The sequence below is a fragment of the Seriola dumerili genome, unplaced genomic scaffold (assembly GCF_002260705.1).
Source record: "Seriola dumerili isolate Sdu_G_001 unplaced genomic scaffold, Sdu_1.0 BDQW01000025.1, whole genome shotgun sequence".
Classification (NCBI taxonomy): Eukaryota; Metazoa; Chordata; class Actinopteri; order Carangiformes; family Carangidae; genus Seriola; species Seriola dumerili.
In genome coordinates, this window is record NW_019174280.1 from 8,775,740 (window position 1) to 8,789,680 (window position 13,941).

The following is a 13,941-nucleotide window of genomic DNA, read 5'->3' on the forward strand; positions in this document are numbered from 1 at the left end:
GTGTTCGGAGGGTGGGCGAGGGCATGATGCATCTATTTCTGCAATAAGTCCACTCTGACGATGGCGCCTGTGTAACAGAGATATCTCAGTAAACGGAATATCACTCACTGAGACGTGAGATACGAGCGTGAGCAGCTTCATGCGCAGCACCGCTCTCACTGCTGTTGTGGGGATCAAAGCAGGGAGAGCAGAGAATCCAAGGAGGAGCACATTCAGTTGGTGTGTTATATCTTACTGTGACAGCGTAACACACATTTCTATGATATAAAAAGAAAACACTGTGACTGGACACATCATTCAATAAAGATACCTAAGTGCATCTCACCACATAATTAAAATGGTAATGCACACATGGCTGGTAATCCGTGATCCGGCACTGATGGATATCTTATGGCACTGACTGATTATTACTTCTGTCTTAGCAGCAGGGTAGAGTGACAGCCTGGTTGATAAAACAGACGCTCTAACCAGATTACCGTGGATACCCAGATTAAGGTATTAATTTGAAGCAAGATATCATATGTTTTCTACTACTACTAGCCACTGCTTGTTTAGAGCATTGTTAGCGTTGCCCCTCTTGCATTATTAGCCAACTAAACAGTTATAAGGGTCTTTGTTAACTATTAGTTAAATATTAAGCTTTATCCGTTTTCTACCTTACATGTATAATGCAGTATTTTGGGAGATATTGTTATTTGCCTTTTTTTTTTTTGTGAAAAGTCTAACCTTGTATTTGTACTAAAACTATAGAGATATACAGTATAAACATATTTTGGTAATGTTTGTTTTTGTGATTTGGACAAAATCATGATGTGAATGATGTGAATATGTACATGCTTGGTATTTTTGCATTTAAACTGAATTTATGTGCTAAATCCTGTAATTACTGTTGTATTATAACAAATATGCAAACATTATTGAAATGTTTTTGAGAAGACACATAATTAGCTGCTTCTGTGATTAACTAAATGTCACTGTCATTTACTAATTCTACATAAAAAAAGTCAATCAAAGTGTTTTCGTTTTGGTTGCATCACTAGAACAATAGTGAATATCCACATTCTTTTGGCAAAAACTCTCAGAAAATATTGCAGGTTTATTAAGCTATGTGACTTGATGTGTGTGTGTGTGTGTGTGTGTGTGTGTGTGTGTGTGTGTGTGTGTGTGCCAGCGTGTCTGTGGTACAATTCATTACACAACTCCCTATACAGGCTTTAATATTTTAAGTTTGGAATTGAAATTTAATCAGTGGGTCAGTTGCCAGGGGTCGAAACAACTGTTTTAATACTCTGTAAAGGGGCAGCCCTTTGAGATCAGGGCTTTATAAAGGCTACTCTTCTGTCTCTGCCAGGAACACAGAGGGGGGGTCGGACAAGTTGGGTTAAGGTTTGTAAAGGGCAACACACCACCCCTGCCATAGCTGCTGCTTGGCATGCCTCTGTGGTACTTTGTAACAAGTGCTGAATAATTCATTAGGCATTTCCACATTCCTGTGTTAACTTGAACTTAAATATCTTACTGGGGGAGGGGGGAGAAAGCTGCTTGCCTTTCTCTTTCTCTATAAAATCTCCTTTACTTGACTTCCCCAGCCCCTTACACTCTCTCTCACACTCTCTCTCTCTCTCTCACACACACATACACACACACTTTTACAGTCTCTCTCTCTCTGCATTGGGCATTAAGGTAATGGTAACTAACTCCCTCTCTGAGGCCACAGTCATCAGGCCTGGTTAAGTGTAATTACTGGCAATTAAAGTAGCAATGCAGAATGGAGTCAATGGAGCGATAGTGAACGATACAGCATGCTACATTGTTGGTAGCAGAGTAGCTTAAATGTTATAGAGGACAATGGTCTTGTTAGTACTGTGAGATGATAGTGCAATGTACAGTAATGTGGGCTTGTCCCCTTGAGCTACTGGCTGCTAATGTGTAAAAAATGATTTAGATAATATGCAGTACGGATGTAAAAAAAAAAAAAAAAAAAAAAAAAAAAGATTTTATTTGTGCTAAAACGAATTTCCAGAGCTAAACTATAGACTTCTGATTGAACCTTTTCCCTTGAATTTAAACCTATGCAAATATGTGGTGTTTAAGCTTGCAGAGTGGATGATGTTTCCCTCCAGCCAGATGAAGTCATCCTGCGCTTTAACTGTGCTGTTTTAACTGTTGCTTTAAGAGCTGGAGCTGTGTTTAGGAAGCTGCAGCCCACTTAGGACTGCTGCACCTCCATCTTCCTCAGTGACAGTGCTTTTCCAATTATTCTGTCTTTGGAGGAACATTGCATGTCTGTAGGTGTGTCCAGAAAACCGAGGTGTGTATGTGTGTGTGTGTACACGTGGACAATGTGTGTGTGATAAATGGAGGGGCAGACGTCAGCAGCCTTATAGAACAGCCTGTAACCCCACACTTGCTTCCGATGATGGAGATGAGGAAATAATGATGCCCAGTTCTGGTGTGTGTGTGTGTGTGTGTTTATGTTTGTGTTTGTGTTTGTGTGTACGTGTTAGGGGATGAGTAGTAATGAATCTCCTCTTCATCCTCTCCCTCAGACAGCGGCGTCTGCCTCAGCCCATCTCCTCTCTAATTCATCTCCCTAGAAAACAAGCAGGCCACAGACCAGTGATCTAAACACCACCACCACCTAGAAATCAGCCATTAGAGTTGGAGGCAAAGCACCAGTGACATGATGGAGTTCTTTTCTGGTTTCAGCCTAATGACGCTCGCCTTTGTTTGGTCTGGACAAAGAGCAACCAAGGATGAGCAATCTTTCCTGAATGATGATTTGAAGTCATTTTCTTTGAATAAAAAAGTGACCTCATATATTTCTGCTGATGCCACATTGCTTATTTTACAAATTTGATACCAGTAATAACAGCATTAACTGTAAACTCATTAAAGATGATGAAGTACATTTTAGAGACTAGAGAGGGATAGGTTGATAAGAAGAAGTGTGTGTGTGTGTGTGTGTGTGTGTGTATACTGTATGTGTTGGGTATAATACAGTGCATGACTGCAATAAGTGAGAAGGCAATGACTTGAAAAAATTCCACCTGTTGTGTTTCGACAGCAGGCCGGCCTCCAGTCCGCCGATGCAAGTTTGACCACTGACGTAGTGTCTGATGTAAGTGGAGGGAATGCTGTATTTCTTTAAAGACGCCACAAAAATTGGGATTTAATCATCCCGCTGAGGAGTGAATCACAGTGAGCTCATACTGACATCACACATTTAGAAATACTCTGGTCATTATTTCAAATCAAATACTTCCTTACTTTTATAGATGTGTCATGCGTTTACACTTCAGAACAATCTCTCACTGCATTACGACGCATCACAACATCCATTACATCATTTGAAGGAGAAATGAGCACACTTTGTATCGTCTTTAATGCAAGCCTCTAGTGTTCTGTATGATGTTACATTTCATACGATCATTAATGATTCTCTTTTTCTTTTCCATCGTCTCATATCACCCTCCAAAAAAGGTCAGTAAACAACTATTTCAATTCATGTCTCCTTCGTCTGCGTTGGCAATATCACACAAACCAAAGCAGTGCACATTTGTTAAAACAATATTCTTCAACTGATTTTTGCCTTAGAACCTGTCAAGACTTTTATCCTTATGAGACGTCTTCAAACAACATCTTTCACGGACATGAAATGCTGTTTTGTAACAGGGCAGAATTCGAGATCGGTATCAACATTATCCATCATGGATTCTACTGTATATCCACATCTTATAATTGGATATTGTCGTCCATATCTAAAATACTGGCTAAAATATAAACTAGCTGTCGGTGTGTCATCTGTGGCCTTTCCTCACCCAGAGAGAGAATGTTTAAAAAACAAAAAGGGAGATAAGAATGAAATTCTACAAGAGATAATCACATTAGCATACACAACACAAACACATTGTAGCATGTTTTGAGCTACTGATGGGGAGAAAAACAGAGGCGAGAGATGTGGTTGACTCCACTACTCTGATTAAGGGCCCCTCCCCAGAGCAAGTCCTTGAAAGAATAATGGGCAGTCGTGAACTGGCTTTACCTCCATTAACCACACCAGCAAACATTTACATAATGTACACATAATGTGCTGATTCATTCTATCCTGATTCAAACAAGGCTCAGATAACTCACCGTGGCTGTATCACACCATTCATCACACCAGGTCATTTACATCCAAAAGCACTTAAGAGCCGCTGCACATACATCTTTGTCTACATACATTATGGGATCTTTTTCGGAAGATTGCGTAATACATCACCTCGTATCATAGGATCTCATCATACTGAGATAGCAAGATGTCGTTCTTCAACCATTTCTGTCACATATCTGTTTTTAGTCCGAAAACTGATGACGGAGATGCCATGTGAAGTTTTTGTAATGCTTGTATTCAATTTTAAAGAGCACATAATGTGCTTGAAAAGGAGGGAATAAGAAATATATCATATACTTTACACCCATTTAGTTCGATTTCTTTTTTACATTTTCCCCATGTAGCCTACAGTGTGTTTGCCTACCCTACGATAAACTCAAAATATTAGCATGCCCAGCTAACAAACTCACTCTCTACAGTAGTAACTAAGCCTTACTTTAAAAGCCAAGCTTATTATTAAATTACATTAGTTTGTGGGGTTACACGTCACATAAAAAAAGCCTCATTCATAATTAGCACATCCACTGTGTGGCATTTCCCTATGTTGGAGGAAAAAAGTTCCAGGTCTGGGCCAGAGAGTGAGTCTAGATCTCTTCACCAACACCTAACTTTCTGCAAAACTGCACTTTTACTGGAGTCAAAAAGATTAAAAAAAGAAGTCACTGGAGATGATCAGAGTCCAACACAATAGAATTTATTCTTTCACAAGAACAAAAGCGAGAACAGATCCGGATCCGAACTAAAGACAGAGTGCCTATACTCAATCATATATATTTCTTTTCTTAGGTGAATTCTCCACCTATTTTAAGTCAACCTATCACCGTCTCGGGAACAATGGTGTCCAATTCCCCAAACCAGGCCTGCCTGTAGCGTAGCAGGACCAGGTGTCCAGAAGCCTCTCGTCTACCCCAACTAAGGCTCCTGTGCCAGGGCATCGTAGTACAATCAGGCATCCAAGAGCCCCTCGTCTACCCTAAACCTAAGGCCCTCGTCTATCCTCAATCTGGGCCTCGCTACAGCTGCTACTCCAACACCATTGCTCCCAGGGCCTTCAGACCATTTTGTTTTTACTTTATTCCCTCCAGGTTCCATTCTATAACAATCCTACTTCAGTAAAGGCTGGTTCACATACAAATCTCACCTCAAATGTGAGTATAGCTATTCCATTGGATTATATAAATTTAACATTCAGTATATTTATAATGCATAGTATATTTGAGTGAAAATTTACTACAACACCCACAGTATGGAGGTATCAGAGTTCATGTTAACCATAGCGTCTCTTTACACTGCAGCAATCCCAGCAATATTGCCCGAGATAACGTTGAAAAAACATTTTCTTTTGCAACATTTAATGTGAAAAAAATAATCTTTGGAAATAAGTATGTGAGCTAACAGTCCCATATTTTTTTACATATTATACATATAGTACCAGGAGTAATTAGCTCTATACAACAATAAAAGAATAATGCTGATTTTTTTATTTCATCTTTTTCTACATGGATTATCCACTGATGAGGATGTACAGTTTTTGGACATGAAGCTGGTCAAATGCAAACATTTAAAATTCAGTTAGAGACGTTTTTCCACCTGCTTATGTATTAATGTTGGTTCAAATAGTTATCTGGGTACAACTGACCGAATCGGCTAGCAACAGTTGTAACTTGAGCCTCTGTCTGAAATCGAGGACCCATTGTCAATTCAAAAACTGCTAAGGGTTTTGAGTAAACCTGCCGCTGTAAATTCTTTGTGCTGTGGAAGAACAGAAAGCACGACAGGAGTGGTACAGTAGCAGCTTAACTAAGAAGGGTGGGGTTTGGCGATATTTTTCCGATGGTTGAGAATGTGACCCATGGTGTGTACTGGGTAGGTTGACTTTAAGCAGGATAAGCAGGTTAAGATGATGGACCAATGGGTGGATCATCTGTTCTTTTATCCATTCGTCAAATTAAAAGCCTTATACAATCAGAAAAAGGCCCAACAGTTAAGTATGACATCTTTTTCTCAATCTGAGCCATAACTCAACTTTTTGAACCTGCCTCAGCACCTGCCTCATCCAAATGAACCCAATAATCAATAGGCTCCCTTGAGATCACCATCCCACACACTGCCCTCTGCATATAACCAAATGTATTGCCTTTTACTTTAACAGAACCTCTCCAGGGTAGCACAGAACTCAAATCCAAGTAATGAAGCGCGGGAGGAGTTAATGGGAACTGCACAAGTGTCAGTCAAAACTCAATTTTTATCACCATGGTCTGTGACTCAATGTTTTCCACAGAACTGTCTTCCTTCTCTTGCTCTGCACACACATTTACTCAGGCACCTTGCAGCAGGGCGGCACGAATTGTACACCTGATGAGATAAGAAGCGCCAGTTATACTGACCGACTGGATAAAGCAAAGCCTGCACGGCCGCTAAACAAACACCATCAGCTGCTGTTTGGTCTCTGAGCTCCTTCATGAACTCCATCGATGGAAGGCAAACATAAAGCAGACACACTTCCCCAAGTCGTCCTTGCGCCGCACGCTGCTGCACAGCGTTGCACAGCTGAGGAGGCGTATGCCAAGACAAGTTAAGCCTTTGACATGTGTGTGTGAGTCAGGACCTCACTGGTGGAGAGTGTGTTCATGCATAAGCATGTGCTTGAACCCAGTGGGCAGCCTCTATTTTTGTTTCCTCTCGCACGCATGAGCGCACAAAGAAATGGACACACACATTCACACGTCTCGAATCTAGATGAATGCTGCAGTTGCCAAAAAAAATGATTCCAGCTCAGACTTTCGTCCATGTGCTGACAAACACACACAAACACACAGTATCCTCATTAAAATTCTCTGGCTTGTGCACCAGCAGTGTGGACTAAGGGCTGTGTAAGTCCCTCTACAGATAACACAGAGAAAGCAGGCTATTGTCTTATTCTAATCCTTCTTTTGAAGGAACGTAGTGAGAAATATCAGGGAAGAGGAACGATGTGTGTGAAAGCTTCAATAAAAATGATATCTTCAGTCCAGTGGGTTGTTTCTCACAATATATATACGCCACCTCATTCTCACTATTTCACAGCCACTGACAAACTGGCACTGGCTGACTAGGCAGACAACATTAATATCATCTGTCCAATATTAGCATATGGACAAATGGTACAAACAGCTTTTACTTTCCTGTTAACTAACTTGGTTGCATGTTTTTTTTCCCCTCTCTGCACTGTATCTCTATGCTCTCAATTTATTCTGAGTTGCCAGGTTTGTTCAGACCATTTTAAAGAAAGTCCTTTATCACAACCTGTACAGTAAATGGTGACCTGAACTGCACAGGGTTTAAAGTAAGCAATTTGTTTTCCATTTCTCCATCAGCTGAAATCATTCTGTTTCACTCTGAGTTAATTTGACAACCTGTATGTTCGGGCACCAGTAATTGACTTGAATTGTGTTGGATTGTATTGTTTATCAGTAAAAAAGTGGAGTGCAACTACTTGTTACTTTCAGTTTTGATTAATACATCAATTATTTGACAAATAAAATTATTTGAGTGAATGAACAATTAGTTTATAAAATGTCAGAAAATTGTGAAAAATGCCCGTCACGGGCTCTCAGAGTCCGAGGTGACATCTTCTAATTGTTTGTTTTGTCTGACCATAATCTAAAATCATAGGAAAGACAGAAAGCTGTAAACCTCACATTACAGAAGATTACAACAGCAAATGTTTGGCAGTTTGCTCACTACAGGACGTACTCCATTATCAAATTTGTTGTTGATTCAATTTCTGTTAATTTGGTTAATGAACTAATCATGCCAGCACTAATTAACCTAATCACAATCTCAACAGTATGTGCTTTGCAAACTTTAATCCATTAGCAATTTACTGTAAATAAGAATGTTCCAAGGCCCCAAACTCGTTCCTAAAAGCAGATTTTTTTTGGTTTGCCACTTGGGTGGACATTTTCTCCTGCTCGCCAAGTCTCCTTCAGATATATTGTGCCGGCGATGGTCAATGAACTCTCTGAGCCTGCAATAAGCTGCCCCTGCAGAACTCTTAAGCCCTCCTCGATCAGTCACTCAATGAAACATTAGATGCTGCAGCAAAATTAATGCAGCTAAAATTAAATGAAAACACTGAAAAGACTCCCCTGCAGGAAAAAGAAGTGAGCATCTTAAGCTTAAAATCGATCAGTGTAGGAGTTGGGCAAGGTTCTTTATTAACTTTGCAGAGGACTTTCCCCACAGACCTAACCGCGGACAAACACAACCGAGGTGTCAGCAGGTATAAAAAGTGCTTAGATGGACTTCTGAGCTTTGTAAATACGTTAGCTTTGAGCTGGCTGTATAGCTAATATCAGCTCCTCTGGGCTGCAGAGGTCAGTTATTACCGTTAATTATCCTTCCTGTTTTCATCTGCAGCCCACAGACAACTCTGAGAACAGCAAACTTTGACTCTGTCCGTCTGTCTGTATGTCTACCTACCTACACCTATCCTTTCTTATTTCTTACATTTCATTTAATTGAAACGGAGTCAAACTGGTTCGAGGCGTCCTCTCTGATTTTCTTCCAGTACACACATTTCAAGCTAAAACATGTTGCATATATGAATAAGAACTCAGTTTCAAAATTGAAAACAAGACCCTTAATTCCAAGAAGAAGAAGCAAATAACCGATCTCAAAAGAAAACCAAAGGCAGAGACTGCAGAAGGATCATTCAGGTTTTAAGCCTCTTAATGTTAAACGTGCTGGCTACCCTAATTATGTAGGGTATCTTTTTACTCTTTTGTAGTGATGGTGTAGTCCATTACTACTGCTTGCATTATTTCTTATATGAGAACAGAGGAATATGAACAGACACACGGCAGATACATCTGGAAGAGACAACAAATGTGATTGAAGGTGTTGTTGTTGGGAGGTCCAGCTCCAAAACACCAGTTTTAGTACTAATTAAAAATCGTAGCTGCAAACCACTAAAAATAGCACGTACTGCAGAGGCCCATCAATTAAATTCACCCCCAGGGGACAGTTATAACATTGCTCAGGAGGAATGATGTGCTTCTGCTGGATGTGCAACATAGCATAGTGCCAGCTAATGAAGTACACACATACTGTTTTACAAGGCCAGATGCAAGGACAACATCGGGATAACAATTTGCTACCGTGTTAACAAGAACAAAAATCAATAAAAAAATCTGCTTTATAATAATCTTATTATTTTTTATTAAAGCATTTCTAGATTATTTAGTTTTGTCTTTATGCTTTCAATATGTCTGTTTTGTTCATGTTGATAGCTTATGTTATTAGATTGCAGGTTTACTGTTATCACTACATAATATTTCGTAGTATTACAGACAGTATTAACAGTATGTATATTGCACTTTCATATTTGTAGTCCAAAGTATTGGGATGTATATATTGCATTTATCGTAATGTCATCTCTCTAATTTTGTTAATTTCTTTCCTTCATTTTATTCAGTTAATTAAAATAATTCTTTATGTGTTTTCTTAACTTAACAAGTCTCTGTGATTCTTTATAATATACATATATTTATAAGTTTGCAACTTTAGTGGACTGAACTTTATTCAGTTGTGCTCCACTGACACTCGATCTAACTTTGTCTTAAACAGCATGAAAACTGACCTCAAAATGCCAGATGATGATGCTCATTGAGGAACCACACTCTGTGATTATCCTCATGTTCTGTCTCTGGTGTGTTATGTGGCTTCATTTCCACATCTGCTCCTCCAGCTCTTCAGTGCAGTCAAGGTGAAATGGTGCACAGAGGGAACAAGGCTCTGACTGTCAGCTGCTGAGAAGCTTTCAGCCTCTGCTCTGCTGCTCCACTAAGGCCTTCCACAAGCTTTCTAAACAAGTTTCAATTCCACAACCTCTGCCCGTGTCAGTCCAAATAAACAGGTACAAGGATGTGGCTCACACACCGAGGGGCAAGAATAAGAGGAGAGGAGAGGAGAGGAGAGGAGAGGATGTGTTATTATTCAAAAATGCATCAAATGAATGTAGGTTTTACTGGGAGGGTGTCATGGACTGGAAGCAGCTCAAGTGCATCTTGTTTAGTTCAGAAATGTTCTGCTCCACTACCTCCTTCTTTCCTCTGTGACTGAAAATTGGGTGTTTGGCAACAAATTAAGGGCAGAGGGGCCATCAATTTTCATTTTTTTAGTTTGCAGCTTGGCATAAAAAAGAAAGCAGAGACTGAGAGAGTGCTTTTGAGGGAGCAAAGACTGAAGCAGTAGTGAAAAATTAAGGAGGCGGCTTAGAGATCTTTCAAAGGCACCAAACACATGATTTGAAATCTCAGGAGACTTTTTAAAACTGAAACAGCAAGACTAGAAATAAATAAAATCTGCCCTTCATACGGCTGATTATGATACACCTACACACCAAATTTGCCTGTGTGCACAAACAAAGCCATAGAGAGGTGGGTTGAAAGCTTTCCGAGGGTCCAGCCACGATGAAAGGGCAGCAGCTCCTGTTTCTCGCCACTCTTCGACCACTCACAGGGTGAAATAGGACAATCAATTCCAAATCAATAAAGACAATAACACTAAATCACCTTTTTCTTTGAAGAATGCCAATGAACCCTCCCCATCTGTCGCACAGATACTTTAAAAATAGAGAGACTGCACTTACAGTCGATGGCGATGTCAGGATAATAAAAGCGTTTTAGCTTAATTAACATTCTCAGGAGAGCGCAGGGGTCTCTTCGGATGCACTATCTCTGAATAACTACATTTTCATTTACAGCAGAAATATGGAACGTTGCTATATTAGGCTGTAAGCATTCATGTTGTTATATGCTGATCAGCACTAATCGTCTGTGCTGCAGCTATGTTCAGTTTCTTGTGTCAAATGATTCAAATGTAAAACATTTTGGGCCAATTTATAAAATAATATTGCTCGACTTCCATTTGGCATAATATATTTTTGTGGCGAGTCTGAAATGACTTAATACTAACTGGGATATACTGGTTATAATTTTTTTTTTATCTAAATGTGGTTTCAGATTCACTATGTTTACTACACTGATAAAAGACTGACTTTGTTACATAACCAGAACTGTGAGTAGAAACCTTTTCAGGGTCACGGTCGGAATCTGTCCGAGCAGAGAATTAAACAGAAGGCAAAGCCACCATGGCCAATCCTTAGCAGGCTAACACTGATACAGACTCTGATAGTCACACCTCTGAGCAATGTACCATTTTCAGTCTGCCTCACCTGGAGGTCTTCATAAAAAAAAAGGAAATAACAAACAAATAATGACAATCTAATGATTAGATTGTCATTATTTGTTTGTTAGGAAATAACGTTGACACATTAAAAGGGAAAAGAAGGAAATAACAAACAAATAATGACAATCTAATCATTAGATTGTCATTATTTGTTTGTTATTTCCTTTTTTTTAGATTCTAATCCTACACAGAAAGCCATGGAACGAACGAGCTATGACCGTATGACTCCGACTCAACAGGTCTCAGTACTTACAGTAGACGTCCACCCTGATGGACTTGATGGCAGGCGAGCCAAGGCCGTTCTCAGCCTTGCAGTAGTAGCGACCTCCCTGGGTCCTCAGGATCTTTGCAATGTGCAATGTTTCATTGAACACACTGGAGTCCTGGAAGCGGTCCGACACACTGCCGGCTGTCTTGGTCCATCGGATCTGGGAAGAACAAAAGGTAGAAATTACAAATTTCTTCCTGGTCTGAAATCACTTGTTCACCTTGTGTTCTAGTATGGCGGCAATGGACTGAGGCATCAAACACAGCTTCATTTGGGAAGTAGGTGCACAGAATAGATTAACGTGATACTGTAAACTTTTAAATAAAGGACGGTATTCCAATAAAAGACATATCTGGCATAAATACAAGCAAAATACTGCTAATACGGGCCTGGTAAAAAATATTGAGGGTGTGGATGGAATTATCTTTAATCACTCAAATAGTTAATTTCAGCATCATGTACATTCCTGTAACACTAATTCCATCACCACTTAACTTTTCAACAGAAACCGTCTATCCACTAATTATTCCAAATTACGCTGACTATCCACTTTCACTCAATAGCTATTAAGATACCATCAATGCAACCCAACCCTGCCTGCACATTTTTCAAATTAAAAGCCTGCCAGAGAAGTGAAGGATTATGCCCTTTTCTAGTAGGCTTTTAACATGAAAAATGTGTAGGCCACAATGTGAAATCCATGGGAATTTTGCAGGAAATGTTGGCTTAAGTGACAGTATGTTAACACTGACAAAAAAAACCAAAACAAAAATTAGGGTAACTGGAAATAAAAAGTGAATGAAAACATTATTTATGTTGTAGAAAAGCAATCCTGAGCATTACTTTGCAAAAAAAAAGAGAATAGGTGAGCATGAAGGAAGTGCTGAATTTGCATCAACAGCAAACAACAAAGGAATACTTCGGTATTTTGGGGAACATGCTTGTTTTCCTTCTTGCTGAGAGTTAGATGGGAATATCAATACTAATCTCTTTACAGTAAATATGAAGCTACAGCCAGCAGCCTATTAGCTTAGAATAAAAATTTAAATCAGTGGCTCTGTGCCAAGGTAACTAAGTCTACCTATCAGCCACCTCTGAAGCTCAGTCATTGAAACCTTATGTCTAAACCTCAAATAAACTTAAGTATAAAACGTCAAACTTGTGGCAATTTGTAGTTTTGCAAAGGGTTTTAACATTGTCGGGCAACCAGCTGAAACTTGCACTTCAGTTTTTGTATGGATTAAACAAACATTAAACATTAAACATTTCCCCCACTTCCATTCTTTATGCTGAGCTGCTTTTTGTAGCTTTATTTTTAGTGGCATGGATGTTTTCATCTAAATCTCAGCGAGAAAGCAACTAAACCAATTTCCCTGATGCAGATGAGAAAACAATATAATAAAATATAGGTATAACACACAGGAAGTTAGCCTCTCTAACATAAGCCCCTTTCCATTAATGGCCTTTCAAGATTCAATATTTGATGCAATGCGTAGGCGACTGGTGAAGAACGTTCTGTGTTCAAGTAAAACTGTTTTAATGTTCTTTTGTGAAATGTCGCAGTACAAAGGAGAACGTGATAGCTCAAATCTTCCGCTAACTTCCCTCTTTCCTTTGTTCCGCACAAGACTGACCTCAGCGTGGCCTTCTCAGCATGAGCACCGTTCGCTAACTGATGAGACCCAGTTAGCCCATGGCATTGAGGTGTAATGAAAGGTGAAATACTGTTACTCTCCAACATGAGGTTGTAATTGACTCTCCATCATCTCCCTCTCCTGTCCTCATTAAAGCATACAGCATGAACAGGTACTGTGACAACTCTGGCCTGGGGGCCACACAGCCAGAATCACGGAGCATAAAGCTTCATTCAATCCCTCATCCTAAGTAAGCCACAGATGGACTGGCTTTGCCTGCAGAGCCTCACATATCTCTGTCTAGGCAGGGGTGGCTATGAATTAGAATCCAATATCTCCACACTGTATGTTGATAGCATCATCTTGGATACTGATAACATCCCATTTTACAGAGATAGCATCAGATGGAACAGGGATATCATTGCATGCAGGGATGGGGATTGGGTGCTATCTTGGGAGATTGCTGCTGTGCTGCTCTAGCTGTGGGGTTTTAACCATGATGACTCCAGCCCCAGGTTACAGCAGCTTGAAGTTTGGTCATTTTCCAAACAGACAGCAGAGAGGAAATGAAAGGGTGGGTGGCCCAAAATCTGATAATGGTGCCCTATTCCAGAGGCTTTTTGTGGAGCTCGGGGCTAGAGGATGACAAG

At 39.9% G+C, this 13,941-nt stretch overlaps 1 protein-coding gene across 1 annotated transcript in view; it reads right to left on the reverse strand.

Moving 5' to 3' along the window:
• The window catches only part of mdga2 (MAM domain containing glycosylphosphatidylinositol anchor 2), a 163,903-nt gene that overhangs the window by 83,880 nt on the left and 66,082 nt on the right, over nt 1-13,941 (reverse strand). Inside the window, exon 3 of the mRNA XM_022764395.1 lies at nt 11,643-11,817. Coding sequence (XP_022620116.1) covers nt 11,643-11,817 — 175 coding nt within the window. The remainder of the gene's footprint in view (nt 1-11,642; nt 11,818-13,941) is intronic.